This window comes from Peromyscus leucopus, chromosome 7 (assembly GCF_004664715.2).
Source record: "Peromyscus leucopus breed LL Stock chromosome 7, UCI_PerLeu_2.1, whole genome shotgun sequence".
NCBI classification, from domain to species: domain Eukaryota; kingdom Metazoa; phylum Chordata; class Mammalia; order Rodentia; family Cricetidae; genus Peromyscus; species Peromyscus leucopus.
This window is the reverse complement of record NC_051069.1, coordinates 107,730,332-107,756,249: the sequence shown is the minus strand read 5'-3', so window position 1 is coordinate 107,756,249 and position 25,918 is coordinate 107,730,332. Positions and strand designations below refer to the sequence as shown.

The window sequence follows — 25,918 nt, the reverse complement described above, 5'->3', positions numbered from 1 at the left end:
CCTTAGCTTGACTTATTTCTAAAATTAAGCTTTTCTTAAATTATCCAGTCTACCTTTTGCCTCTGGGCTTTTACCTTTCTATATACCTTTCTTTACATCTTACTCTGTGGTTGGCTGGGTGGCTGTCCTCTGGCATCCTTCTCTACTTCTCCTTTTTCTCAATCCTTGTCTTCCTCCTCTAGATTTCTCCTATTTAATCTCTCTGCATGTCAGCCCCACCTCTCCTTTTTCCTGCCTAGCTATTGACCAATCAGGTATTGGAGGCAGGTTAAGTAACATAGCTTTACAGAGTTAAACAAATGCAACATAAAAGAGTGCAACACATCTTTGCATCATTAAACAGATATTACACAGCATAAACAAATGTAACACATCTTAAACTAATATTACACAACACATTGCTGTTTGATGTATATCATTCTGTGCTCAAGCTGTAATGGTACATAGATTATTTTAGGGAGTAGAAGAGCTATATTTTTAACTTTTTGCTTTGTTACAAAATTTGTAATAATCTCATTTTTCAGTATTTTATTTGCTTTATTCTAAAAAATTTGAGTTTTTTTTTTTTTTTTTTTTGTAAAATTTCTTTTTGAGATAGGTTTTCATATAGTTTAAGGCTGGCCTCTTCTAACTTGCTGTGTATTGAAGATGATCTTGAACCCTATTAATTTAGTCTGAATGTGTCTCCTGAATGTTTGGGTTGCAGAGACCACCATACTTGGTTTATGCAATGCTAGGATCAAAGCCAGCCTCACACCTGCTAGACTTTGTCAGCTGAGCTGCAGCCCGCCTTCAGTGCCCAGGGGTTAATGACTTTAAATGTCTTTTGAAATGCGACTTCTTGGGCTCCTGGTTACATAAGGACAGTCTGTTGAGTCTGTGGTCCTCTTTTTTTTTTTTTTTTTTTTTTTGGTTTTTTCGAGACAGGGTTTCTCTGCGTAGCTTTGCGCCTTTCCTGGAGCTCACTTGGTAGCCCAGGCTGGCCTCGAACTCACAGAGATCCGCCTGGCTCTGCCTCCCGAGTGCTGGGATTAAAGGCGTGCGCCACCACCGCCCGGCTCTTCCTTTGATTTTTTACTGGCTTGCATGTTAAAGTTCAAAAACTGAGTTTTCCCTATATAACATTTCTTGCAGATTGTGGTTAAGGACATAATACAGTACACACTCCTACAACTGTCTCCAAAATCCCTACTTTTCTTTAGTTAATGGGGTTAATTGAGTTGTCCAGTGATAGTTGTTAGTCTCTCTCTCTTTTTTTTTTCTGTCTCACACAGTTTATTTAACAATAGGTAATAAGAAATCAAATTTAACAGTCTATACAGTGATCCAAAGTTCATATTTATAAGTAATCAACTTTAATTGCATGATTTACAACAGTTGAGGGTTTTTGCTTTCTATTTTCAAGTTTTACAGAAAGTGTATGTGTGTGTGGGGGCAGAGTAAGGAAGAAAGCAAGTGAAGAAACCTCGGACATTTGCATGTTAAAATCACCCCACTGGAGTCATTTCTTACCCTCTTTTTAAATTTTTTCCTTTGTTAGATGTAAAAATAACAAAAAATTCTCTCAAGAAACAGAACCACAATATTATAATACATCAATTTGGCAGCTGCCTCTGTATATTTTGAAAAAGTCATTTTTATTTCTCGACATGTACAAATTATCTTAATACTTGAAGTTTTACGCTCAGACTTATGGAATAGAAAATCTTCTGGAGCACAAAAGTTGACTTGAGGGGTGGAAAGAGGAGGCTTTTTTTTTTTTAAACATTTTTAAAAGAACAAACATCTTTGCACCCAGAGAAAAAAATTGGTATCTTTATATATATATATATAATATATATATATATATATATAAATAATATATATATATATAAATGTAATTTTAAGTAACATTAACCCCTTTTGTCCTCTGGTTTTAGAAATGTTCTTTTTTTTTTTTTTAAATTCTTCCATAAAGTGAGGAAAATAGGGAAAAATGTCAACCATCTGCACCAGTAAATAATAACTATTAATATTACATATTTTCATTAATTTAAAAAAAAATAATAAAACCTATTGGAGGTGCAAGGCAGGAGCATATGGTTGGCTTCAGACCTCAGTCGCCTCCCAGTGCACACTTGAACCACACACGGGGGGGGGGGGGGGGGACGGGGGGGGGGGGGACGACGGACAGCTGGGGTAACCAGCCATAACAAAAATATATTCTTTGTAATCGATTATCCCTCAGGTTCATCTGGCATGTTTGCTTTAAACCACAAACTGCTACTGCACAGTTTTTACATGTTCCAAGGAAAATTATCTTTTAGGCTAAGAAAGATTCAAAAAAATTTTTTTCAGTACAAAAAGTCTTGTTAAGAGAAAATAATTTTTTTGCTCCCAAAATATTACAAGGTGTCTCTAGTGTATGTCTAGTGTACTCTGTGAGAGGTTTGAATTCAAGTCTGCATTATCAGTGCTCAGTCCCAGGTCCGTGGTGCTTGCACCGTGGAGGTTTGCCATGCCTGGATTGCTAGCAAGCTGTGAAAGCATTGAATTCTGGTCTGGGCTGGCAAAATGCCCTTGTTCCATGGGGTTGGCAGCCTGGGCAGCTACCAGTCCATGTTAGTCTCTCTTTGCTTACTGTGTTTTACCTTCACCTTTGTTTTAGTTGACATGAAAACTTCTGTGTAACCTTAATTGTTGTTGCTTTTTCTTTTACTCAGCGTTCATTAGACCAATGGGGGCGGGGGGAGGAGGCCGGGCTAGCCACCCAGCTCCCAAATAAATTCTTCCTTATAAAGGTCTGGCCTTTGCTTGTCTTCGTGTCTGCCAGCTTTCCTTAAATTATCCTGTCTATCTTTTGCCTCTGGGCTTTTCCCACTCTTCTTCTGTAAATCTTATTCTTACTCTGTGGCTTGCTGTATAGCTGGGTGACTGGCCCCTGGAATCCTCTTCCTTCTCTGGCTCCTAGATCTCCTCCCAGATTTCTCCTATATATTCTTTCTGCCTGCCAGCCCTGCCTATCCTTTCTCTGGCCTTGCTATTGGCTGTTCAGTTTTTTATTAGACCATCAGGTGTTTTAGATAGTCAAAGGAACACAGCTTCACAGAATTAAACAAATGCAAGATAAACAAAAGTAACACACTTTAAAATAATATTCTACAACATTTCCCCCTTTTTGTCTAAATAAAAGAAAGGCTTTAATTTTAACGTAGTAAAACTACATACAACAAAACAATTGTTAAGTAGGAATTACATTTACAATATTTTGTCCATTTGTAGTTAGCATAGTCAAAGAAAATAATGCATTATCTTTCCTATCTTAGTGAATCCAGAATTTTACACCTAACTTACTTTATATCATAACTAAGAAAAACTGCAACTATAACTATCTAGTTTTCAATTCCATCAAAGACAAAGAAGGATGTAATGTTATCTAACAACAGAGACATTTGGCTGCCTGGACAGTCACCCAAAGTTCTTCTGCAATGTTACAGCATCCATCTTCAGCCTACAGGTCCATAGTATCTGGCAGACTTTTCAGTGAAGCAGGAATTTTGGACTGTCCTGCCTTGTTTTGGCAAAGTTCAGTGGTCACTTTCCTGTGGGTTCTGCATGTCCAGTCTGCACAGCACATTGTCAGTAGTCAAAGACAAGAACAGTTTCTTTGCCCAGTGGCTAACTCTGCCACAATGAAAGCAAACTCCACAAGGAGTTTCTTCAGTGCCCATCATCTCTGAAGTAAATTGGTGCTTCCGGGAGCAGATGTGTCTCTTTTGAAGACCATCTATGTATCTAAAATATATCTCTCTGTGTGTTATATGTAGCCCTGGCTGTTGTAGAGCTCATGTAGACCAGGTTGACCCTGAACTCACAAATATCCGACTGCCTCTGCCTCCCAAGTGCTGGGATTAAAGGCGTGTGCCACCATACCTGGCGCATGCGTGAGAGTGTGTGTGTGTGTGTGTGTGTGTGTGTGTGTGTGTGTGTGTATGTGTGTGTGTATTTATTTTGTACTAAGTTCTAGATAATAATATAATAGGACTAATTGTTTTCATTTAATTTTTCTTTTGTTTGGTTTTTTTGAGACAGGATATCATTGGCTAGGCTGAGCTGGAACTCAGTATATAGTGCATTTTGGCTTTGAACTTATAACAATTCTCCCTGAGCCCTTGAGTGCCAGAAATACAGCTTGAGCATAATTGTTAAATAAATAAATTCTATTGATTTTAAATTCTATCAGGTTTTCCCCCATTTCCAGTCTTTTAAAATTTTAAAAATTCTTAACGTTTTAAACATGTAATTTTACTTTATCACTAATTAGTTCTTGTGGCCTGTTTCAGAAGAAAGAGGGCTCATTGATTCAGTCATTTGCTTTAGGGCTTTGTGTGTGACTGATGAACTCAACAGAACTGAACTTCTCTCTAGGCCTTCTGGATTGCAAGTGTATAAATCCCATTTATTGAAGAAGGGAAAGCTGCCCTGTAATGTGTTAGGAAGTATTGTGTGGAGTTTGGAACCTCCCTGGCTTCTTAACTCTAGAGAGAATAAAATGCCTGTCTCCTGCTGGAAGTCCTGAGTAGTAGTGGGCTGGTTTCCAGAGGGGAGAGTTAAGAGTATAGTACTCGAAAGGAGTTCTCTTGTCTTCAGTCTTTCTTCCCACTCCTCTCCTCTCCTCTTCAAGGTATTGGTGCTAGAACTCCAGGTAGGGATTGCTTTCTTTTTTCTTTTAAGGCTGGATCACACTGTGTTGCTCTGGCTGACCTGGAACTCAATGATTCACCTGTCTATTCCGCAGGCACTGAAGTTCAGATTTCTGTAGTGTGCTTTCTTTCCAAGAGTATCATTACCCTCTTCTGATCCTCCTGTGTTCTTTCCTTATTCAGGCTTAAGGTGTCTTCCTTAATCAGTTGCCACTGCTGGGCAGTGGAGTCATTTCTATGTATTTTTATGAGTCTGTCAACATTTTTTTGAGCGTAAGTAGTTTTGATTGTCAGTGTTCTGTGGTTTTAACTGATGTGTAGAAGTTTGTTCTTCCTGCTCCTTTGTTTAGTAGGAGTAGCGTCTTCTATCCTGAGAGGAATTGGGTTGATGAGACATCTGGGCATTACTTAAGGAAGAACTGAAATTGCTGTTATTCCCATGTTTGCCTTTGCTTTACTTGTGTTATTTATATATTTGTTATCCTAGAATTATAGCTTTTAAGCTGACTTGATTACTCTATTAGTCAGGGTTCTCTAGAGCAACAGAATTTATAGAATGAATCTCTTACTATATAGAAAGGGGATTTATTACAGTGGTTTACAGACTGTGGTCCAGGTAATCCAACAGTGGCTACCTGCAAACAGAAGGTCCTAGAATCCACAAAACTGGATGTCTTAGATGGTGGACTTCAGTAGATTTAGAAGTAGCTCTTCCTACTTCAAATTAAGCAAAAATCCCTCACAGGTGTGCCCTCCATTTTGGGATTTTAGTTAATTCCAGATTAGTTGACAGCCAAAAATAGCCATCACAATTACAAATGTGATTTTTACTTTTCATGTTCATTGATTTGACTTGTATTTCTACAATTTAGTCATAAAACACTACGCAATTTAGTCTGGGTTGAACACTGCTTTGGTTTGTGATATCTTTTTTTGTTGTTTTTGGTTTTGTTTTTCGAGACAGGGTTTCTCTGTGTAGCTTTGGAGGCTATCCTGGAACTCACTTGGTAGCCCAGGCTGGCCTCAAACTCAAGAGATCTGCCTGCCTCTGCCTCCTGAGTGCTGGGATTAAAGGCATGTGCCACCACGCTAGGTGGTTTGTGATATCTTATATTAGAGTGTTTTTGATTTATGTGTTTCACCCAGGGCTTCTTCAGAAATGACTAAAATCCTACATTAACCCTTCCAAGGTTAGAATATAGAATAGAGAGCTAATATTTGATACTTTTTCCTTTCTTTCTTACATAATTTGTGTAGATGTTCTAATGTGGTTTGATTCCAAACTAGAGCTGAATAATTGAATGAATTAAAATTTTTATTGGGCTATGTTTCCTGTTTTCAGGTTCTGTTCTGGATATTATTAAGCATATTGTGGCAAAAGGGGAGCACAAAAGTGGAGTCCTAGATGAGCCGACCATTGCTACAATCCTGCGCGAAGTCCTAGAGGGATTGGAGTACCTGCACAAGAATGGGCAGATCCACAGGTTCGTGAAGGCTTTTGTATTACCAGCTTCAGTTTGTTTTGCTGATTATAGTTTGAATTATACAACCCATAAACATTAAGAAAGTAATAAATTTTCAAAAACGAAACAAAAAGTAAGCCTGGTAAATATGGGTATTCAGGAGGCAGAGGCAGGTGAATCTCTGAGTTTGTGGCCAGCCTGGTCTACAGAGTGAGTTTGGGGACAGCCTGGGTCGCATAGTAAGGCTCTGTCTCAAAGAACAAGCAAATGTGGTAAGTGTTTTAGTCCAATTGGAAAATGAAAAAAACAGAATAATTTGATTTTTGCCAAGAAGACAGTCACTGGTAATGTTTGAAAGATTGCTGTTTTCTTTTCTGTTTCCTAAAGTACCTAAGAGAATGGTATTTATATAATTTTGTCTCTCATTCTTAGGGTGCTAGGAATTCTCAGGTTCTTGTGCATGCTAGGCAAGTATTCTACCACAGAGCTGTATATTTCTAACCCTTAAAAATCAAAACAACAATATAAACATCAGCTTTTAAAAGTCTTGCTGACTTGCCCAGGCAGGCCTTTAACTCCTGATCCTTTTGCCTTACCCTTCCAAATACTGGGATTACAGGTGTATGCCCGCATGTGCACACTGTCTATTGCTCTTCTCATTTTATTTTATATCTTAAGTATTTTCTAAATCATTGCAAAGTTCTTCATTAAATACTACTTTTTAGTTAGAGCTTTAAAGTTTTCCGTTTTCTATAGTCAGCACAACCTGGACCCAGTGCAGCTCCCTGAGGACTGATTGGTGGACACTGGATACGTTATGTGTGAGCTCTTTCCAGACTCCTTGTGGGGCTGCCCTCTGGTCCAGTGGAGTTGTTTTTGCCCAAGGAAATGAAGGGCTTTCCCCTGAAGCCGTCTTTTGCTGGTGTATAGGGAGCTGACACACATGGGCTCTGTGGAGGATGAGGGTTCTGTAGTAGCACATCGAGGGTTTGTATAAAAGATGCTCCTTGAAGTTTCCTCCTACTTCTCTATCATTTCTGTTTTCCCGAGAGCGAGCAAATACAAAAATCAATCACAATTCTAATGGAATGTTTGTGTGTATCTAAGTAAATAAATGACTTTTGTAATCATAAATGCCATCCGTTTCCTGATTCACGTCAGGCAATATCCAACCATCTTGAATTCAGATATCAGAGAAAAGCATCAGAAACAGTCAAAAAGATGTTTCATATTGTCAGATCCATTTGGGAGCAGTTGAGATTATTAGGGAAATTGAGTCTTTTTATATTTAATTTATTCTTTGACAGTTTCGTACATGTATCGATACTGCTCTGATACTCTTCCTACCCCATTACCCTCTCATCCCCTTCCACCCGACTGCTTTCCCAACAAGCCCCGCTCCTGCTCCCATGTCAGTTTTGAGTGTGTGCATTTAATTAGGCTGGTAGCTTGCTTGAGCATAGGTAGGGGATTATTCACTTCAGGGAGGGCAGTTACCAGTGGCTGTACTACCCAGGAATGTGACTCTCCCTCTCCCTGGAATCATTAATTGCTTCTAGGCCATCAGGGAGGAGCGAGGCCTTATCAGCCCCTCTGCAGTCATGCTGAAATATTGATTGGAGGGGGCTTGTCCTGTGCAGATGGCCACTTCTGTTGTGAATTCATGGATACAGCAGCCATGTCTTGTCCAGAGTATAATGTCTGACAGCACTCTGGCTTTGGTAGTCCTTCTGCCTCCTCTTCCTGACTCTTCCTGAGTCTTGGAGACGGGGATACGGACATTCCCTTTAGGGTTGAGCATGTACAGTCATTGATTCTCAGCATTTCGACCACTTAGGAGTTTCTGTATTAACAGTAATCCACTGCATCCAGGAGCTTCTCTGACCAAGACTCAGAGCAGCACTAATCTGTGGATATAAATATAAATATTCAGAAGGCAGTTTGATAGTGTATGTCCATTTAAGAAAGTAAGGTTCCTATTTAGGGCCTGTGACTGGACCATGGCTGTTGACCAGGTTTATAGTACCAGGCATGATTCCTCCTGTGGAGAGGATATCAAATCCAGTCAGATAGCGGTTGCTTACTCCACAGCAGTCATGCCATTATTGTACCAGTTGACAGATCTTGCCTGCAAGAGTTCATAGCTGAGCAAGACTGTTGGTTTTTCCCCTGTGTTTTAGTTTGCTTTCTGTTGCTGTGACAAATACCATGACTAAAAGCAGCGTGTAGTGTGGTGGGGTTTATTTGACTTGCAGGCCAATGCAGGAACTTTAAGCAGTAGCCATGGGAGAATGCTGCTAATTGGTATGCTCAGCTGGCTTTCTTACACAGCCCAGGCCACATGCCTAAGGATGGCACTGCCCACAGTTGACTGTTAGCAAGGAATAAAATCCTCACAGACAATTCTTGGACTGAGGTTCCTTTTTCAGGTGACTTTAGTTTGTGTCAGGTTGACACCCGAAGCTAACCGTGACATCCCCAGCAGCCTGCCTAAGTGTTGTGTCACCGTGAAAGCTATCCAGGAGGGAGGCGGCTCCCCTCAGTCCCAGTCTGACTTCTTCATGCCCTGCAGCCACAGTGGATGGCATTGTCAACAAGAGGGTGTTTTAAAACATGGACTTTTTATTGTATGTGTATATGTGAGCATCTGCACATAGGTTTGCACACTGTGTGCTTGCTGGTATATGAAGAGGGTGTCATAGTTCCAGGGACGTGTGGGCCACTTGATTGTGGCTGCTAGTTACTAAACTCGGGCCTTCCGCCGAGAGTAGAAGTAGATGGCTCTTAGCCCCTGAGACGCCTGTCAGCCCTTGGCCTTCATTGTTGAAACTAGTTGTGCGCACACAGAATTGTTGCCTCACAAGGTTTGTTCCCTCGTTTGCTTTTTGACTGTAGTACTTGCAGTGCGTCTCATTCCCTTGAGGCCCCGTGGTGCCAGTGCTAAGGCAGCGTCAGCTCTAAGCCCCCACGCCCCGCACACGGCCTTTTTCTCTTGCTGCTCTCAGCAGACCCCCTCTGGGTTTGGGTTCTGACAGGTTTACTATATTGCTGTTGGATTTACACATTGTTTTGTGTGTGTGATTCCTTCCTTCCCTCCCTCCTTCCCTCCCTCCCTCCCTCCCTCCCTCCCTCCCTCCCTCCCTCCCTCCCTTCCTTCTGTTTTGAATTTGTAGATTAATTTTTTCCTTTTCTATTTCCTTTTGTTGGCTGTTATTTCATGTTTGTTGACATGTTTGCTTTCCTCTCAGATTTCTGAAGGCACTGTTGATTTTTCTTGTCTATCCTTAAGACTGATAATTCTGTCTTAAAATTTAAAGATTGTTCTGCCACCGTAAATCTGCTTCTAGTAGAATGAACCCTTCTAGTAGAACAGTCAGTGATCCTTGCACCCTTTCCCCCTTCCCCTCCCTTTGTCCCTTCACTTGCCTGTTCTCTTACACTCACCCTCACTGCCTTCTTCCTTTCCCCTCTCCAGTGTGTGGTCACTGTCTGCTTCTCTTGGCCTTGGCTTACATTCTTTTTATTTTGCAGTCTGATGAATGGGTAGAGGCCATACTCAAATAGCAGTAACCTCCAGGACCGTGGTGCTTCCTGTGGCTGTTAGAATATATCTCTTGAGAAGCCTGGGGTGGTGGTGCAGGACAGCACTTTGTGAGCAGGCTCTTGAAGTCTCCTTTGCTCTTTGGGTCCACCCTTTGAGTTGGCAGAAGTGTAGTACAGCAAAGGCCTAGGCTCGGCGTCGATTGAGCAAGCTGACTTCAATGTCTTTGTTCCTAGTTGGACTGCAGCCACAGGTGGTAGTCAGTGTTTATCCTCTCCTGACGCCAGCCCTCAGAAGGTGGCCTCTGTTAGTAGTGTCACTGTGTAGGGGCTGCCCACCATTTCTACTCAGATGAGTCTGAAGATCTCTGGCTAGAGATGGATCACTCAGCATGAGGTGGACCACACAAAAATAGTTCTCATCTCAGAGGGGATAAGAAACTGATTATTTTGGAGCTAACTAAAATGTAAGTGCCCATGGCCCGGGAACACAGAATTAGGTTACCCCAAATTCCATGTTCCAAAGAGGTAGCAATTTCATAGACACAAAGAAGGTCATAAATCAAGACACTTTTGAATACGTTGGTGGAAACCTTAGGTAGGTGATTACAGCTAAGGCAGAAACCTCTTCTCTAGTCTCCAATGCTGTCTGATGAACTTTTAGGCTGTGGTTGGTGGGAGCTAATGCTCTGCTAAGTCAGTACATTTCAAAAGGCTCACCTGATAGTCACAAGAATGTTAGATCAAGCAGAGGTGGATAGGGTGGGGCAGGCTAACAGGGGGGCTGAAGATAGCCCAAGATAAACTTGAGTTGCTTTGGACCTACAACATTCTGACCGCTCCACAGTCTTTGAAGTTGTAATCAGATAATCAGCCTTGTGGAAACTTGAGTACAAGGTGTAGCTTCTTTCTAGGAACGTTCATCCACAGTGGTCTGTGTGCCCTAGTAGAACCGCCACAGACGGAACTGGATCTGAACACCTAGGGTCCCACTTTTCTATCTGATATGATTCAGTTTTCCAAGCATGTTTCTAAGGTTAATTTCCAGAGCACTGAAATGATTGTTTTCATCAAATATGTGCAACAGTGAGGGTGATTTTTAAGATTTTTCAAATAGACCTACTCTTAGATTTTGTGTATTTCTTCTATGAGATTATCCTAAAAACAGGAGCCCCACACTTCAAAGATATTCCTAGGAAAAAATCTCTGAGGGAGAGAGTTTTCTCTCTCTCCCTCCCTCCCCCCTCCCTTCCTTCCTCTCCGACCCCTCTGAGTTCTGAGAAATTTCACATGACTTTTTAATGAGTAGTAACCTTTTTTTTTTTTTTTTTTCTCCTGATGCTGACATTGAACCTAGCATTCTAAGGCTGGTACAGGTCACCTGCTATGACCAACCTGCTTTCAGGTCCCTTTCAGAGGAATGTGGCTGGAACAGCTCCATGTCCAGTCCTGCAGAACAGGGCAGTCTAAAGTTCTGTGTGGTAAGCTCCACATGGACACTCTTCTTTCTTAATGTAGGCTTGAGTTTCTGGCCTATATCATTTTTCTCTCTGAAGAACATCTTTTAAAAGTGTGTGTGTGTGTGTGTGTGTGTGTGTGTGTGTGTGTGTGTGTGTGTGTTCAGGCACATCTCTTTGGGGTCTGGGAACATCTAGGGTGTCACTCCTTGCCTACTAGCATGTTTTGGATGGGATTTTTTTTTTTTTTTTTTTTTTATTCACTGCTGGCTTGTGAGCCTTCTAGGGTTTTCTGGAATACTTTTTAACATTTCTCGCAAGAGCTCTACTGACTACAGATTTTCTTAGATTTCTCTTTGAGAAAAATCTTTTTTCCTTCACTTTTGAAGCATAATCTCAACAGATAGAGATTAAATTCATTCAAAAAAATTTCTCTCTGCCTCGGTTTTCTTTGAGTCTGTTTGTCTTTCTGTGTCTTTCCCTCTGTCTTCTCAAATATACCTGTGTGCCCTAGAGTGTGCTAGGGGAAGGTGTCTGATTCAAAGCCTCTGTTACACTGGCACATGCCCCTGCTTTCTATGTATAGCTTTCTGTATTATCTAGAATGATATATTTTTCACATGTGCTACAAATCATGGACTGTTAATTTTTTCTTTTATTTCTTTTTTTTAGACCATTATGTTTTTAAAAATGTTTTAACAGTTATTTTTATTTATGTGTATGAGTGTCTGTCATGTGTATGTGACAGCCAGAAGGGGTATTGGTTCCCCTGGAACTGAAGTCACTGGTGCTGGGAACTGTCCTTGGGTGCTGGGAAGATCAGTCAGTGCTCTTAATAGTTGAGCCATTTCTCCAGCCCTGACTCTCAGTTTTTAAGACATAGCAGAATCTCATAGGAAACTCTGGAAAGTATTGCTATCTGGGTCTACTGCCAGGAATTCATTTCATTGGTTTGGGATAAAGCCTGGGCACTGGGATTTCTAAAGACTCCCCAGGTGATTCTGAGTCAGTGGTTCTCAACCTTCCTACTGCTGTGACCCTTTAATACAGTTCTGCGTGTCATGGTGACCCTAACCATACAATTATTTTCATTGGTACTTCATAACTGTAATTTTGCTACTGTTACATAATGTAAATGTTATGTAAGGTGAATATTTGTGTTTTACATTGGTCTTAGGAGACTTTCGTGAAAGCTTGTTTGACCCCCCCCCAAGCAGTTGTGATCCACTGCTCTCAGAGCAGCCAGAAGTCGTCGTCCTGAGTAGTGTAGATTTCTGAAAGTAGTTCTGAAATACACCAGTTTTTAGTCAGTGTAGGAGAAGGTTGAATTGGGAAGCAGAGGTAGATGTTTTGTAGTTGGCTTTTCTCCTGTGTGTCCAGTACAGTTGTTACTGTAGGTCTCTATGTCAGGTTTCCTACCCTGTCTGCCTCACTAGACTTTTCAGGTCTTTTTTTTTTTTTTTTTTTTTTGCATTGAGACAGTGTCTCAGTATGCAGCCCTGATTGGCCTGGAACTTATTATATAGAGCAGGCTAGTCTTGAACTCACAGAGATCTACCTGCCTCTGCTTCCTGATGACTAGGATCAAAGATTTGCATCCCTGTGCTCAGGCTGACTGAAAGGGTTTTGCAACGAAAGAGTATCTTGGTGATCAGGGACAAGGAATGCCACAAAAATCACACCATGCAAGAGATCTCAGGCAAGAGATTTACCAGGGGAGGGGTGGGCACAAAATGGCTGCCTCTGAGTGGGGATGGAGAACAGAGACAGACCAGGTCATGATGGTGGGCTTTATTTTTAAAGGGGTATGGAGCATGCACAAAGGGAAAATACAGACAGTGGCTACGGTGGAAACATATGGCATTGGCCATTAGTTGTGACTGGACTGGGTCGTAAGCACTGGGTCACTGGTTCCAGAATGTGGTGGTTCTTAGTTGATGTCTTAGTTAGGGTCTCTATTGCTGTGATGAGACACCATGACCATGACAACTCTAATAAAGGAAAACATTTAACTGCGACTGGCTTACAGTTTCAGAGGTTTAGTCCATTATTATTAGGTGGAAAACATGGGGGCATGCAGGCAGACAAGGTGCTGGAGAAGGAGCTGAGAGTTCTGTATCTGGATCCACAGGCAGCAGGAAGTGAAAGTGACACTAGGCCTGGTTTGAGCATCTGAGACCTCATAGCCCACCCCACAGTGACACCCTGCCCCAACAAGGCCACACCTCATCTGCAAGACACCTAATAGTCCACTCCCTATGGGTCAAGCATTCACATGCCTGAGTCTATGGGCTCATTCCTATTCAAACCACCGCAGCTGACTAACACTGACTTCAGAGATTCTGATTTGGGTGGACATGGTGCTTATTTAATCTTTTCTCTCAATATGCCCCAGTATTTTTCCCTGCAAAGAGATTAGCTTAACAGAAGTGCTACATGTCTTTAAGATGTCTATGCTATAGATATCATTCTGTATGTTGAGTGCTATGAATGTCTTTCTGAATGCTGTGAATGAATATATGTTGCTCTGATTTGTTGGTAAATAAAATACTGATTGGCCAGTAGCCAGACAAAAAGTACATGTGGACAAAGGAGAGAGGAGAATTCTGGGAACAGAAAGGCTAAGTCAGCCAGCCAGACACAGAGGAAACAATGTAAAGACAAAACTGAGAAAAGGTACCAAGCCACATAACTAAACATAAATAAGAAATATGGGTTAATTTAAATGTGAGAGCTAGTCAATAGTTAGCCTGAGCTAATGGCTGAGCAGTTTTAACTAATACAAACCTCTGTGTGTTTACTTGGGTCCAAGTGGCTGCAGGACCATGGAAGCCAAACAAGACCAGGAAAACTTGAGCTACATGTCTAATGTAGTGTACTTCTAGCCATGGTTGTGATTCATTGCTTCTATTAATCCCTTTTCAAGTTTCCCATAAACTTGTGTTCTTCACTGTGGAGAAAGCCAAGTGTGTCTATTGTACTGCTTTTAGTTTTAGGAGGAACTTGTAACTTTGGGTAACAATGGCATGTGAGAAATAGCAGTGAGAAGGGAAAAACAAATCCAGAATTCCTGCTATGCAAAAGTAAATAAGAGTGTCAGCCCCCACGGCTGCCGGATTGCTTAGGATAGTTTGAGACAGAGTAATACAAGTTCTTTAGCCCAGTGGTGGCGCATACCTTTAGTGTCAGCACTCAGGAGGCAGAGGCAAACTGATCTCTGAGTTCCAGGCCAGCTTAGTCTGCAGAGTGAGTTACAGGACGGCCAGGGCTACGCAGTTCTGAAACCCTGTCTTGAAAAACAACAACAAACAAGGTCCCCCCCCCCCCCCCCCCCGAGAACTGTATTGGTATCTGGATACCTGGTTGCAGATCTCTTCCTTGAGAAGTCCCTTGTCTTGTTGCATGTGAGAAGCCTGGTGTTTTAGAGTACTCAGTGAGCACGGCATTGGTTTACTTTTAAACCTGAAACTTGTTCTATGGATTGTACTTTTAGTTTGAAAGGGAAATAGTTGCTTAACATAAGGCTCTGCTGGAAGATGGATTAGTGCCTTATGAAACACAGAAGCTTAATAGCGTTACCTAAATAGGTGATACCTATATATGACTTCTGCATTCAAGCAGCTCAAAATGGTGGACAGAAAAAAATTAATCTTCTCAATTCCATTAACTAAATTACGTTAACACTGTATATGATAACACTATCATACCTTTGGTGCGGAATGATAAGAATGGCTTTTGTATGACTTGAGAAATGTCATATACATTCCATTAGAAGGGTATCATAGAGAACACTTGACCATTATCCCTCAAAACTGGCGAGGTCACCAAAAGCAAAGATAGTCAGAAATTGTCACTGTGGAGAGCCTAAGGAGACCTGGCAGCTAAATGTAATTTGCTTTTCTGGATGGGCTCCTGAACTAGAAAGGTCATTTGGTAAAAACTAAAGGAGTCTGAATAGGCTCTGTGTATGGGAGGGGTGCAGTAAAGAAACCTTCATGACACTCTATGATTGGGGGCAGGTTATTGTTGGTAAGAGAGAGAACAGCCAGATGCATCTGGAAGAATCGGGAGCAGAGAGAAAAAGAAACAGCCTGGACCTGGCCAGGGCTGTCTTCAAGAGAAGAGGCGATAGCAAGAGTGACAGTCATGAGAGGAGCAGGGATCTGGAGCAGCCTGGGGGTGGGGCTTGCCTTAGTGCAGAAGTCAGGGAGGTGAGAAGGGCCAGGAGGCTAGTGTGGGCCTTTGAGACATCCAACAAGTATGTGTGAAAAGGGACTGAGGGAGTCTGGAGGCCTGCATGGGCTTTGATATGCAACCACAGGTGTATGTCAGTGGAAACCTTCTATCCTTCTGCTAGAGGCAAGCCAAGTGACCCCTCTCACAAGTTCCTGAGGAATGCTGGCTTTCATCTAGCCACCAGAAATCCTTGTCTAGTCCAGCTTGAGCTCATTTCTGGACATACACAGTGCCTGAGACCTAGCACTGTAGTCTTGAGCTAATGATGTCTTAATCTGGGCTCATTAATTTTAACAAAAGTACCACACTGAAGTAAGGTGTTAGTAGTGAGTGTGTGGGAACTTCTATATTTTCTTTTCAATTTTTTTATATAAAGCATTGAAAAACACCCCCCACCTCCAAATCCTAATGCTCTGGTTCAAAGAATATAACTTCTTGCCATTTTCTTATGATTCCTTTGAGAAGTGTTTTATGCCAATATATACATATGTGTACACACACACACACACACACACACACACACACACACACACACACACACAAAATCTCTGATTCTGTTTTCTTCTCCCCTTGGTTTTTCTAAGACAGAGTTTCTCTGTGTAGCCCTGGTCTGTCCTGGCATTCCTGTAGATCAGGCTGACCTCAAACTTGAAACCTGCCTCTGCTTCCTGAGTGCTGGGGTTAAAGGCATGTGCCACTACTGCCCAGCACTATTCTGTTTTTTAAGTAAAAAAGTTACATTATATGAAGCTTTTCTCTTCCTTCTTCAGAATATATTTAAAGCATACCTATAATTCCACATATTTGGGTTACTGAGGCAGCAGGATCATGAGATAAAGACTAGCTTGAGTTACACAGTAAAGCTCTTCAAAACTAAACAGAGACAAGAAGGGCTGGAGAATCAGCTTAGTGCACTGGCTATTCTTGTAGAGGATATAGGTTCAGTTCCCAGCACCTGCATGGAGGCTCACAACCATCTCTGACTTCAGTTCCATGGGTTCCAGTGCCCTCTTCCAACATTCTTGAGTACCAGGCCAAACACATGGTATACATGCATACATTCAGACAAAACCCCCATACACATTTTATAAATAATGAAGAAACAAGATTATATTTGGGTTATTTTCTATAAGCTTGTGTATTCATTGGCATATACAAATAGATTTTTCACTGGTGACCTACTGTAGTTTTTTATTTTTTTATTTTATTTTTTACTCTTTGCTCTTTGGGGGCCCACCACCCAGCTCCCAAATAAATACACAGAGACTTATTCTTACTTATGAATGCCCGACATTCACTTGGCTTGTTTCTAGCCAGCTTTTCTTAAATTAACCTGTCTACTTTCTGTCTCTGGGCTTTTACCTTCTCTATTCTATATATCTTTCTTTCCTTCTTAGTCTGTGGCTGGCTGTGTGGCTGGGTGGTTGGCCCCTGATGTCCTCCTCTCCTCTTTTTTTCTTGTTCCTTCTCTTCCCTTTTTCTCCTATTTATTCTTTCTGCCCACCAGCCCTGCCTATCCTTTTCTCCTGGCTCGCCATTGGCCGGTCAGCTCTTTATTAGACTAATCAGGTGTTTTAGACAAAGTAACACAGCTTCACAGAGTTAACAAATGCAACATAAAAGAATGCAACACATCTTTGCTTCATTAAACACATATTCCACAGCATAAAACAAATGTAACACATCTTAAACTAATATTCCATAACAACCTACTGATGAATAATTAGGTCATTCCTATTCTTTGACTGCAGTATATTTAGTTTATAACTCTAACATCTGGAACAGAATGTAGGTGGTAGAAACTGGGGTTGGAGGCGACATTTGCTTAGTATTTTATTTTCAACCCCTCTTGCCATACCCCTCCTCATACTTGTGAGGAAAAAAAAATACCAGGTAGGTAGTCCTCTGTTGCTGGGTCCTAATGGCTCTTTTGAGGGAGGGGGTGAGAATGTGTGGCATCAATGACACAGACACTGGGAGTCATATGAAAGGCAAAGAGCAGACTCACTTATTCAGTGATGAGGAAAGCCTTAAATACTCTCCTCCCAGCACCCAGGCTGCGTCCAGATCTGGTGACATTGCATGCTTGCCCCTCATTGGCTAGGCACAATCAGGACCTCAGACAGCGCCTGTGGCTAGGGCCTCAGGCAGACTCCAGGTTGGCTCATAAGGAAGTATGTTATGTGCATGCTTTGGCAACTGATTTGAGCCTTATCTTCCTGCAGTCCTCTGTGTAGTTTATTGAATCTACTTGATGATTGGATGATTGATTACGGCAGATACAAGAGGTAGTGCATTATTATCAGATCAGATACAGCTTATGGTGAAATGGGGAGACATAGAAGTACGGCCATCTAGTAAACTGCAAGTACTACAGAATAGGTAGGAAAGAGGGTGGAGGAAGTAGTGGTCGAATTGTACTCTCCTTCATTGGGTTTGTGAAAAACTTTTCTTAGCAAAGGTCGTTAAGGTTCTTTCTACCAAAGGTAGTTAGCCTAAAAGGGTTCACATTTCCTGAACCATCTTTCCTTTAGATTGTGAAGTGTAGCTCCACCAGTGGGGGAGACTTAGTCATCACCAATGTCAGGGATAAAAGATGGAAGCAATCTTGGCTGAATGTACTTGCTAGCCTGGTTTGGGTTTTGGCGCACTGTTTTTATTTTTATTTTTTTTAAAGATTTATTTATTTATTATGTATACAGCATGTATGACTTCAGGCCAGAAGAGGGCACCAGATCTCATTATAGATGGTTGTGAGCCACCATGTGGTTGCTGAGAATTGAACTCAGGACTCTGGAAGAGCAGTCAGTGCTCTTAACCTCTGAGCCATCTCTCTAGCCCTTGGCGCACTGTTTTTATAAAAAGAATTGCCATGCTGAGTTGCTTTCTCTTTCTTTGTGTGTTCCTTTGTGCAACATCAAAATTTTGTTTTATGGTTTTTGAGACAGGGTCTGGCTGTCCTGCAGTGCTCTATGTAGACCAGGATAGTCTCAAACCTACTGGCAATGTCCAGTCTGTTTATTTTTCTCTCTGCTTCAGATTCTTCCAGATGCCTCTGGCTGTTCTCTCTCTTACCAACAATAACCTGCTCCCAATCATAGAGTGCCATGAAGGTTTCTTTACTGCACCCCTCCCATACACAGAGCCTATTCAGATTCCCTTAGCTTTTACCCAAACTATGACCAAAAAAGTGTCATAGAATTTGGAAAATAAAAGACAGGGTTATGTAAAATCTACTACTGTCCAGAGTGCTGGGATTCAAGCTGTGTCCCACTATACTTGGCATTGTTTATTTTTTTTTAGATAACAAACATGTATCCCTGTTTTACTAGAATTGTTACATGTGGTTCACAGTGAAAAAAAAATACAGTTCTGAGTCATTTTATTTTATTTTGTAAGTGTACAATAGTTTCTGTTTTCAGATATGAACTCATTAATCAGTTAGAAAGTAAGAACTGAGGGTTGAGGAACTTGGAGAGATTGATCCATTGTTTTTTAGCATGTAGTTTGTATAGAAAATAAATTTTATGTTTCAGCAATAAGAAAAGGTGAGGATAGATGAGAGTCACTTTCGTTGGTCATTATCATCCCAGTCAAAAATATTTAATGAGCTGGGCACTGGTGGCACATGCCTTTAATCCCAGCACTCAGGAGGCAGAGCCAGGCAGATCTCTGTGAGTTTGAGGCCAGCCTGGTCTACAGAGTGAGTTCCAGGACAGACTCCAAAGCTACACAGAGAAACCCTGCTTTGGAAAAGAAAAAGAAAAAAAAAAAAAAAAAGAATATTTAATGAGCTTAAGTTTTCTAGGTAGTATAAAAAGTTATGTTCCTTATTATAGTTTTCTTTTTAATGTTTGGATTATAATATAAATAGCTAAAACTTTAAAAATTACTATTGACTTTAATACTCTAATATAAAACAAAATATTTAAATAGTGCTAATATTTTGTAAATAAACAGTTGCTTCTTAAATAGTGCCATTTTAAAGAACAAATGTTGATGGTATTTTTTTTTCCTTGAAGAGATGTGAAAGCTGGAAACATTCTCCTAGGAGAAGATGGCTCTGTACAGATCGCAGGTAATGATTACCATGACTTACTTTCCTTTGGTTGGTGTGTGTGTATGTGATGCATGAATGCATGCAGGTATGTGGTTTCACATTTGTTGCTACTTTGCCTCTGAGACCTTTTGTGCCTGCATCCTGAGCACTCATAGAAGCAGCTACTCTGCCTGTCTAGCATTTGTATGGGTCCTGGTGATCCAGACTTAGGTCCTCATGCTAGTTTAATGTCTCTCTCATGGTTTTGATTATACTTGCCTAGTGGTCAGCTATGTTGAGCATCTTTTCATGTTTATAGTGTCCATTTGCTTTTCTTAGGTGAAGTCCTTTGCCTTTTTTTAAATGTGTTTTTTATTGCTGAATTGTAGAATTTTTTTATTTTTATTTTTTTAGTTTTTTGAGACAGGTTTTCTCTGTGTAATTTTGGTGTCTGTCCTGGATCTCACTCTGTAGACCAGGCTGGCCTCAAACTCATAGAGATCCTCCTGGCTCTGCCTCCCGAGTGCTGGGATTAAAGTTACGCACCACCGCTGCTGCCCAGCAAATTGTAAAATTATTATTATTATTATTGGAGACAAAATCTCTTTTGTAGCCTATATTGGCTTCTGACTCTTTAGCCTTGGAATGTAGATTTTTTTTGTATATTTTGGATATTAACACTTATACAGTTGTGGTTTCAAGTATTTTCTCTGAATCTGTGGGTTCATGGGTTTCAATCCAGGGCTCATTAGACCCTTTGATTTGGGTCCTAACCTCACCCTGAGGGAGGCAGAGTAAGAGCACGTCAGAGCAGGGAGCTGTTCATGACTACCTGGAAGCCGAGAGCAGTAAGAAGGGGTCTTTGCAGAACATTGACCCATTTCCTCCTAGTGGGCTCAACCTCTACACCATCTCCCCAAGAGCTATCATATTCTGGCTGTACAGGCATCAGTCCATTGATTATAAGGAACTCTCAGAAGCTATCACTTCTCAAAGCTCAACAGTTGGCAATAAGCCCGAATTCAGGAGCCTGTGGGAGCTCCTTCCTCTTCAGACCATAACAAATGTCTATTCTGTTCCAGACTTTGGTGTTAGTGCTTTTTTAGCGACTGGTGGTGACATTACCAGAAACAAAGTGCGGAAGACGTTTGTCGGCACCCCATGCTGGATGGCACCCGAAGTTATGGAGCAGGTACTGTGAGTTTCATCTTTTTGAAATGGTTCAGGATTTTGTTAGGAAACCTCAATAGTGTTTATATTTGTTCAGTATACAAGGTTGGCTGCATGAAATATGTGTTTCCATTGATTGGTTAAGACCTTGGTCTAAGGAAAGATAGTATCCCAGTACAAAACAACAAACAAACAAAAAACAGATCTTTACACAGGACCTCAGAAACTTAAGACTATACCAAAGATAATCAAGTAGTAAGAAAATAAAACAATGAAAAATATCTATTTTAGTACAGACTAAATGACCTAGTTGTTTAGCTCATAGTTTCCTTGCTGGGGCTCTTTTCCATTTCCCACTGACCTCAGACCACTCACCACAGTCTCTTGTCCTTTGTTTCATACTCCAGTGAACACTCTTCAACCCAGTGCTCATTTCTGAGTGCTCCTCTCTTCTCTTCCTCATGGTGCTTGAGATTATTCATGCTTCAGCCTAATTTCCTTCTTCAGTTTTCTCCTGCTCCCCAGGCGTTCCTCTGGCCTGTGGGCCATCTACTCCTTTGTTTGTGTTTTGTTTTGTTTTTCAAGACAGGCTTTCTTTGTGCTGTCCTGGAACTTGATTTGTGGACCAGTCTGTCCTCAACTCAGAGATCCTCCTGTTCGAATGATGTTGGCCACCAGGCCTGGCTCTGTCTACTCTTGAGTTTTCCAATAGGATGTGTAGAGTACACATGGTATCCAGGCACAGGCTGGAACTGGAGGATGTGAGGTTGAGGCCAGCCTGGGGTAGACCTGGACATTGTTTCTTAAGGTCATTTTCTGGGCTCTTTTCTTCTTTAGTGCATATATTCACTTGATGTTTTTTTTTTTATTATTTTATTTTTTAGTTTTTTGAGACAGAGTTTCTCTGTGTAGTTTTGTTGCCTGTCTTGGATCTCGCTCTGTAGACCAGACTGGCCTTGAACTCACGGAGATCCTCCTGGCCCTGCCTCCCTAGTGTTGGGATTAAAGGCGTGCATCACCATTGCCTGGCTCACTTGATGTTATCAGTACTACCACCTGTAAAAGATTCCTCAATTATATGCAAATCAGCCTTATTTCTCAAGACTCCAGGTATCTTTCAACACCATATGGGAGTTTCCATGAGTGTCTTAGATGTATTGTTACACAGCCTGTGGAAGGAGGGCACGCCAGGCCACACGAGGTCCTAAGAGGCTGTGCATAGGAACAGAATGAACAACACAGGCTGTGGAGAAAGGTAGGGTCAGGGGGTAGGAATGAATATGAGAATTCATTTGTTTTCCTGGGATAGAGGATGTGGCAGGGGTTTAATCTACTTCTCAGTTAAGCAGGGGCTTCCCCTGGTCTGTTTGGTAGAGAAGCATGTTGAAATCTTGTCCATGCAGGGAGCTTGCCTTTGGGTCATTAGAGGCCTCCCTGTTTTACCAGAAGGCAGGACAGCACACATATTGACGACTGAATTTAAGCCTTGATGGTGGCAGTATAAATGTGAGAAATGTGATAGCTTGTTCATCCCAACGACATGAAAAAAAAAATCCACAGTCCCTTTATAACTTTTCTCAATTGTAGGAATAATGATAAAATACCTGGGTATGGTAGCACATTTTTTTTAGTCCCATCACTCTGGAGACTGAGGCAGGATGGAGAATTCCAGACCAGTCTGGCCTGCCTAATGTGATCTTGTCTTAAAGTAAAAACAAAAACCCCAGGAAGAGAGAGACAGGAAATAAATGGAAGGAAAGGCAAAGAGGGGGAAGACAAGGAAGAAAAGGAAAAAATGGTGTCCTGGAATATGGAAAATAAAAGACAGGGCTATGTAAAGTCTTGGTTCCCATTTTGTCTTTTTTGTTTGTTTCTTTAATTTTGTTTTGTTTTGTAAATAGAACACACCTTTTAATTATATCACACTTAATGATAGTTTCATATTTTTGTTTTATGACTATTCTATATTTTCATGCAGAATTAATAAGCACTGCTAGTAATTGACTATAACATTCTTTTTTTTTTTTTTTTTTTTTGAGACAGGGTTTCTCTGTGTAGCTTTGTGCCTTTCCTGGAGCTCACTTGGTAGCCCAGGCTGGCCTCGAACTCACAGAGATCCACTTGCCTCTGCCTCCCGAGTGCTGGGATTAAAGGCGTGCGCCACCAACGCCGGCGACTATAACATTCTTTTAAGTGATTATAATAGTTAACAGTTTACTGGTTTAAGGTTTATGAACACATTGTGATAGTACACATTTATAATCCCAGTGCTTAGGCTGAGGCAGGAGAATCAAAAATTCAAGGCTAGCCTGGGCTGTACAGGGAGCCCTCTCAAAACGAACCCCCCCCCCCTTCAAAAAAAAAAAAACTGCCAAAGCTTATGAACACTTTAATTTTTCATGACATCCTAGAAACTTTTGTAAGTGTTTTAGTCTGGTTAAAGTAATTGTGCACATTTCTCTCTCTTTGCCCCTCCCCCCAACTCCTTCAGGTTCGAGGTTATGATTTTAAAGCTGATATCTGGAGTTTTGGAATCACAGCGATTGAACTGGCCACAGGCGCAGCTCCTTATCATAAATATCCACCAATGAAGGTGAGGCTCATATTCCAGCTTAAGTCCCAGTTACTTTTCACAGCTTTTTTTTTTTTTTAATGTGCTTTGGTGGTTTGCCTGCATGTATGTCTTGTGTGAAGGCATACCGAAGTTATGAACCGAAGTTACAGACAGTTGTGCGCCGCCATGTAGGTTCTGGAAGTTGAACCCAGGCCCTCTAGAAGAGCAGCCAGTGCTCCTAACTGCCAGCCCATCTCTCCAGCCCCTTTTTCGAAGCCTTTGACATTTGCCAGTCATACCCATAGTTATTTATTTTCCTAGATTTTGTATGTATGTTGTAGCAAAATATAATCTTTCACATAAAATTACCAACTTAGCCATTTTTACTTGGTGTTATATATTGATCAAACCCAGGATAAACCATTCTTGGATGTGCAGTCAAGTTACAGACGTTCATGATATGTTTTCTTCACCATCTACAAACTTTTTTTCCTTGGGTTCAGAGCCTTTGAACTCTTTATGTAGTTCCTCATAGAATTCCGAGTGAACTGGTGGATCGCAGCCATCTTTCTGTGCTGTGAACACAGAACTGCTGCCCCGGTCTTACTGTGGTTTGTGGTCTGTTACCCAACTGTGGTTTCTTTGCTCATCTGCCTCTTGTAGCCTCTGGTGACAGAATAGCTAAGACGGCCCAGGTTGCAGGGAGGCAGGAACAATGGGAACTAAATGTCTGAATGGGTGATTTCTGTATAGAAGTTTCTGGAAGAAAAGGGTCCACACTATATAAAGTTAAGGGAGGACGGGTCATGTATTGGGCAAGCTAATGGCCACACATATATTTCTTTTGCTGTGGCTTTGATGTTTTGTTTTTATAGTAGGTTGGAAGTAGAAGAATTAAAGCTGGGGATGTGAATAAATGATTTTAACTAAAGGATATAATAGCAATGTTGACAGTGGGCACTTGTGGGCAGGTTGGCTAAGAATCCATCCATCTATAGCTCTTAACTAATGTCCAGTACACATGAAAACCTTGGGTTCTAAACAACCACTCTATTTCTTGTGGTGCTTGGTGTTGGGCTCAGGGTCTCACACATGCGAGACAAGTACGTGTATCCCCTGAGCTATCCCCAACCCTTGAAATCCCTCCTAGACGTTAACGTGTATGTGTGTGTGTATTTCTGCGTGTGAGCTTTTGGAGACCACAGGTTATTGTCAGTCACTCTTCACCTTATATTTTGAGACAGGGTTTCTCCCTGAAACTAGAACTTGACAGTATGGCTGGACTGGCTGGCCAGTAAACCGCAAGGAGCTCCTCCCGCTCCCCAGCTGGGATGACAGGCGTGGACCACCACACCCATGTTCTTATGTGAATGCGGAAGGTTAGATTCAGGTCCTTCTTTCTGCCTGTGGTACAGCAAGCCCTCTGCCGGCTGAGCCATCTCTTCACCCCCGAGATGTCAACTTCTGGAATGTTGGGAAGCTTGAATCCATATTAAAAACCCCTTAGAAGTTTATACTGTATTGAAAATTCTTACAGGTTTTAATGCTGACACTCCAGAACGATCCTCCTTCTTTGGAAACCGGTGTTCAAGATAAAGAAATGCTGAAAAAATATGGAAAATCATTTAGAAAAATGATTTCACTGTGCCTTCAAAAGGATCCAGAAAAAAGGTAAAACATTAGATAAATGTGACATGTCTCTTTTTGATACATAAACAATGTGGGAAACCCTAAATTTTACATGTGTATGTATATGTGGGATTATGTGTGTCTTCTTAAAATGAATGAAATACAAACTTTGGAAACATAAAGGTTATTTTACAAGATTGTAAGGGACTGAGTTGATTTCTGTGTTCTTTTTTTTTTGCATTCTAAACACTTATCTTTATTATTTTATTCTCACAGTTAAGTGTAGCTCCCAAACCTCACGAATGGAAGCTTTTTTTTTTTTTTTTCCCATCACAGGCAATTTATTTTGTTCTATTCATTCACAGATAATACAGAAAATACTTGGAAACATTTCCATATAATGTTTGACACAGAAATCATCAAATAGAAGTATACAATGTTGACAGGAGGCAGTACATTTATAATTTATAACCCCAAATGTATTTATAAATTAGAAATGGAAAGATCTACAAATGAAATTATGAAGGTTCACCAAAGTCATTTAATCTGTCAGTTTCTCATTCATTTTTATGTCTTAATAATATTCTATTGTATGAATAAGCCACATTTTATTTCTCTCCAGTATTTGATAGCTATTTGAGTTGTTTTAACTTTTTTACTATTAGCAACACACTGCTGTAAACCTTCATGTACATGTTTCATAGGTGCACATTTTCAGTAGTTTGAGGATATATTCCTAAGGGTAGAATTGTTGAGTAACAGAGTAACAATGTTTTGCATTTTGACCAACCACCAAACTGTTTTGCCAAAGTGGCACACCATTTTACAATCTCACCAAATCCTTGTTTTTAAGGCTCTGATTTTTATACAAAAGCATTCAATCATTCTGTCAGACCAAACCAGGAAAAGTAAGCTATAGTTCAGAGCTGTTCTATTCCTGTGTTCTTTTAAGTATATTGTATATCTTGATGGTTCAGATCTTGACTAATTTCTTTCTTTTTTTTCCGAGACAGGGTTTCTCTGTGTAGTTTTGCGCCTTTCCTGGGACTCACTTGGTAGCCCAGGCTGGCCTCGAACTCACAGAGATCCGCCTGCCTCTGCCTCCCGAGTGCTGGGATTAAAGGCGTGTGCCACCACCGCCCGGCCCG

The 25,918-nt window shown here is 41.0% G+C and overlaps 1 protein-coding gene across 3 annotated transcripts in view; it reads left to right on the top strand.

Annotated features, from left to right (window-relative positions):
• Oxsr1 (oxidative stress responsive kinase 1) overlaps window positions 1–25,918 on the top strand; it is a 98,019-nt gene that overhangs the window by 39,713 nt on the left and 32,388 nt on the right. For all 3 annotated transcript variants that reach the window (XM_028856418.2, XM_037208031.1, XM_037208032.1), the window contains exons 4-8: window positions 6,025–6,166; window positions 19,401–19,456; window positions 20,500–20,609; window positions 23,079–23,180; window positions 24,679–24,812. In XM_028856418.2, the coding sequence (XP_028712251.1) occupies window positions 6,025–6,166; window positions 19,401–19,456; window positions 20,500–20,609; window positions 23,079–23,180; window positions 24,679–24,812 (544 nt within the window). The remainder of the gene's footprint in view (window positions 1–6,024; window positions 6,167–19,400; window positions 19,457–20,499; window positions 20,610–23,078; window positions 23,181–24,678; window positions 24,813–25,918) is intronic.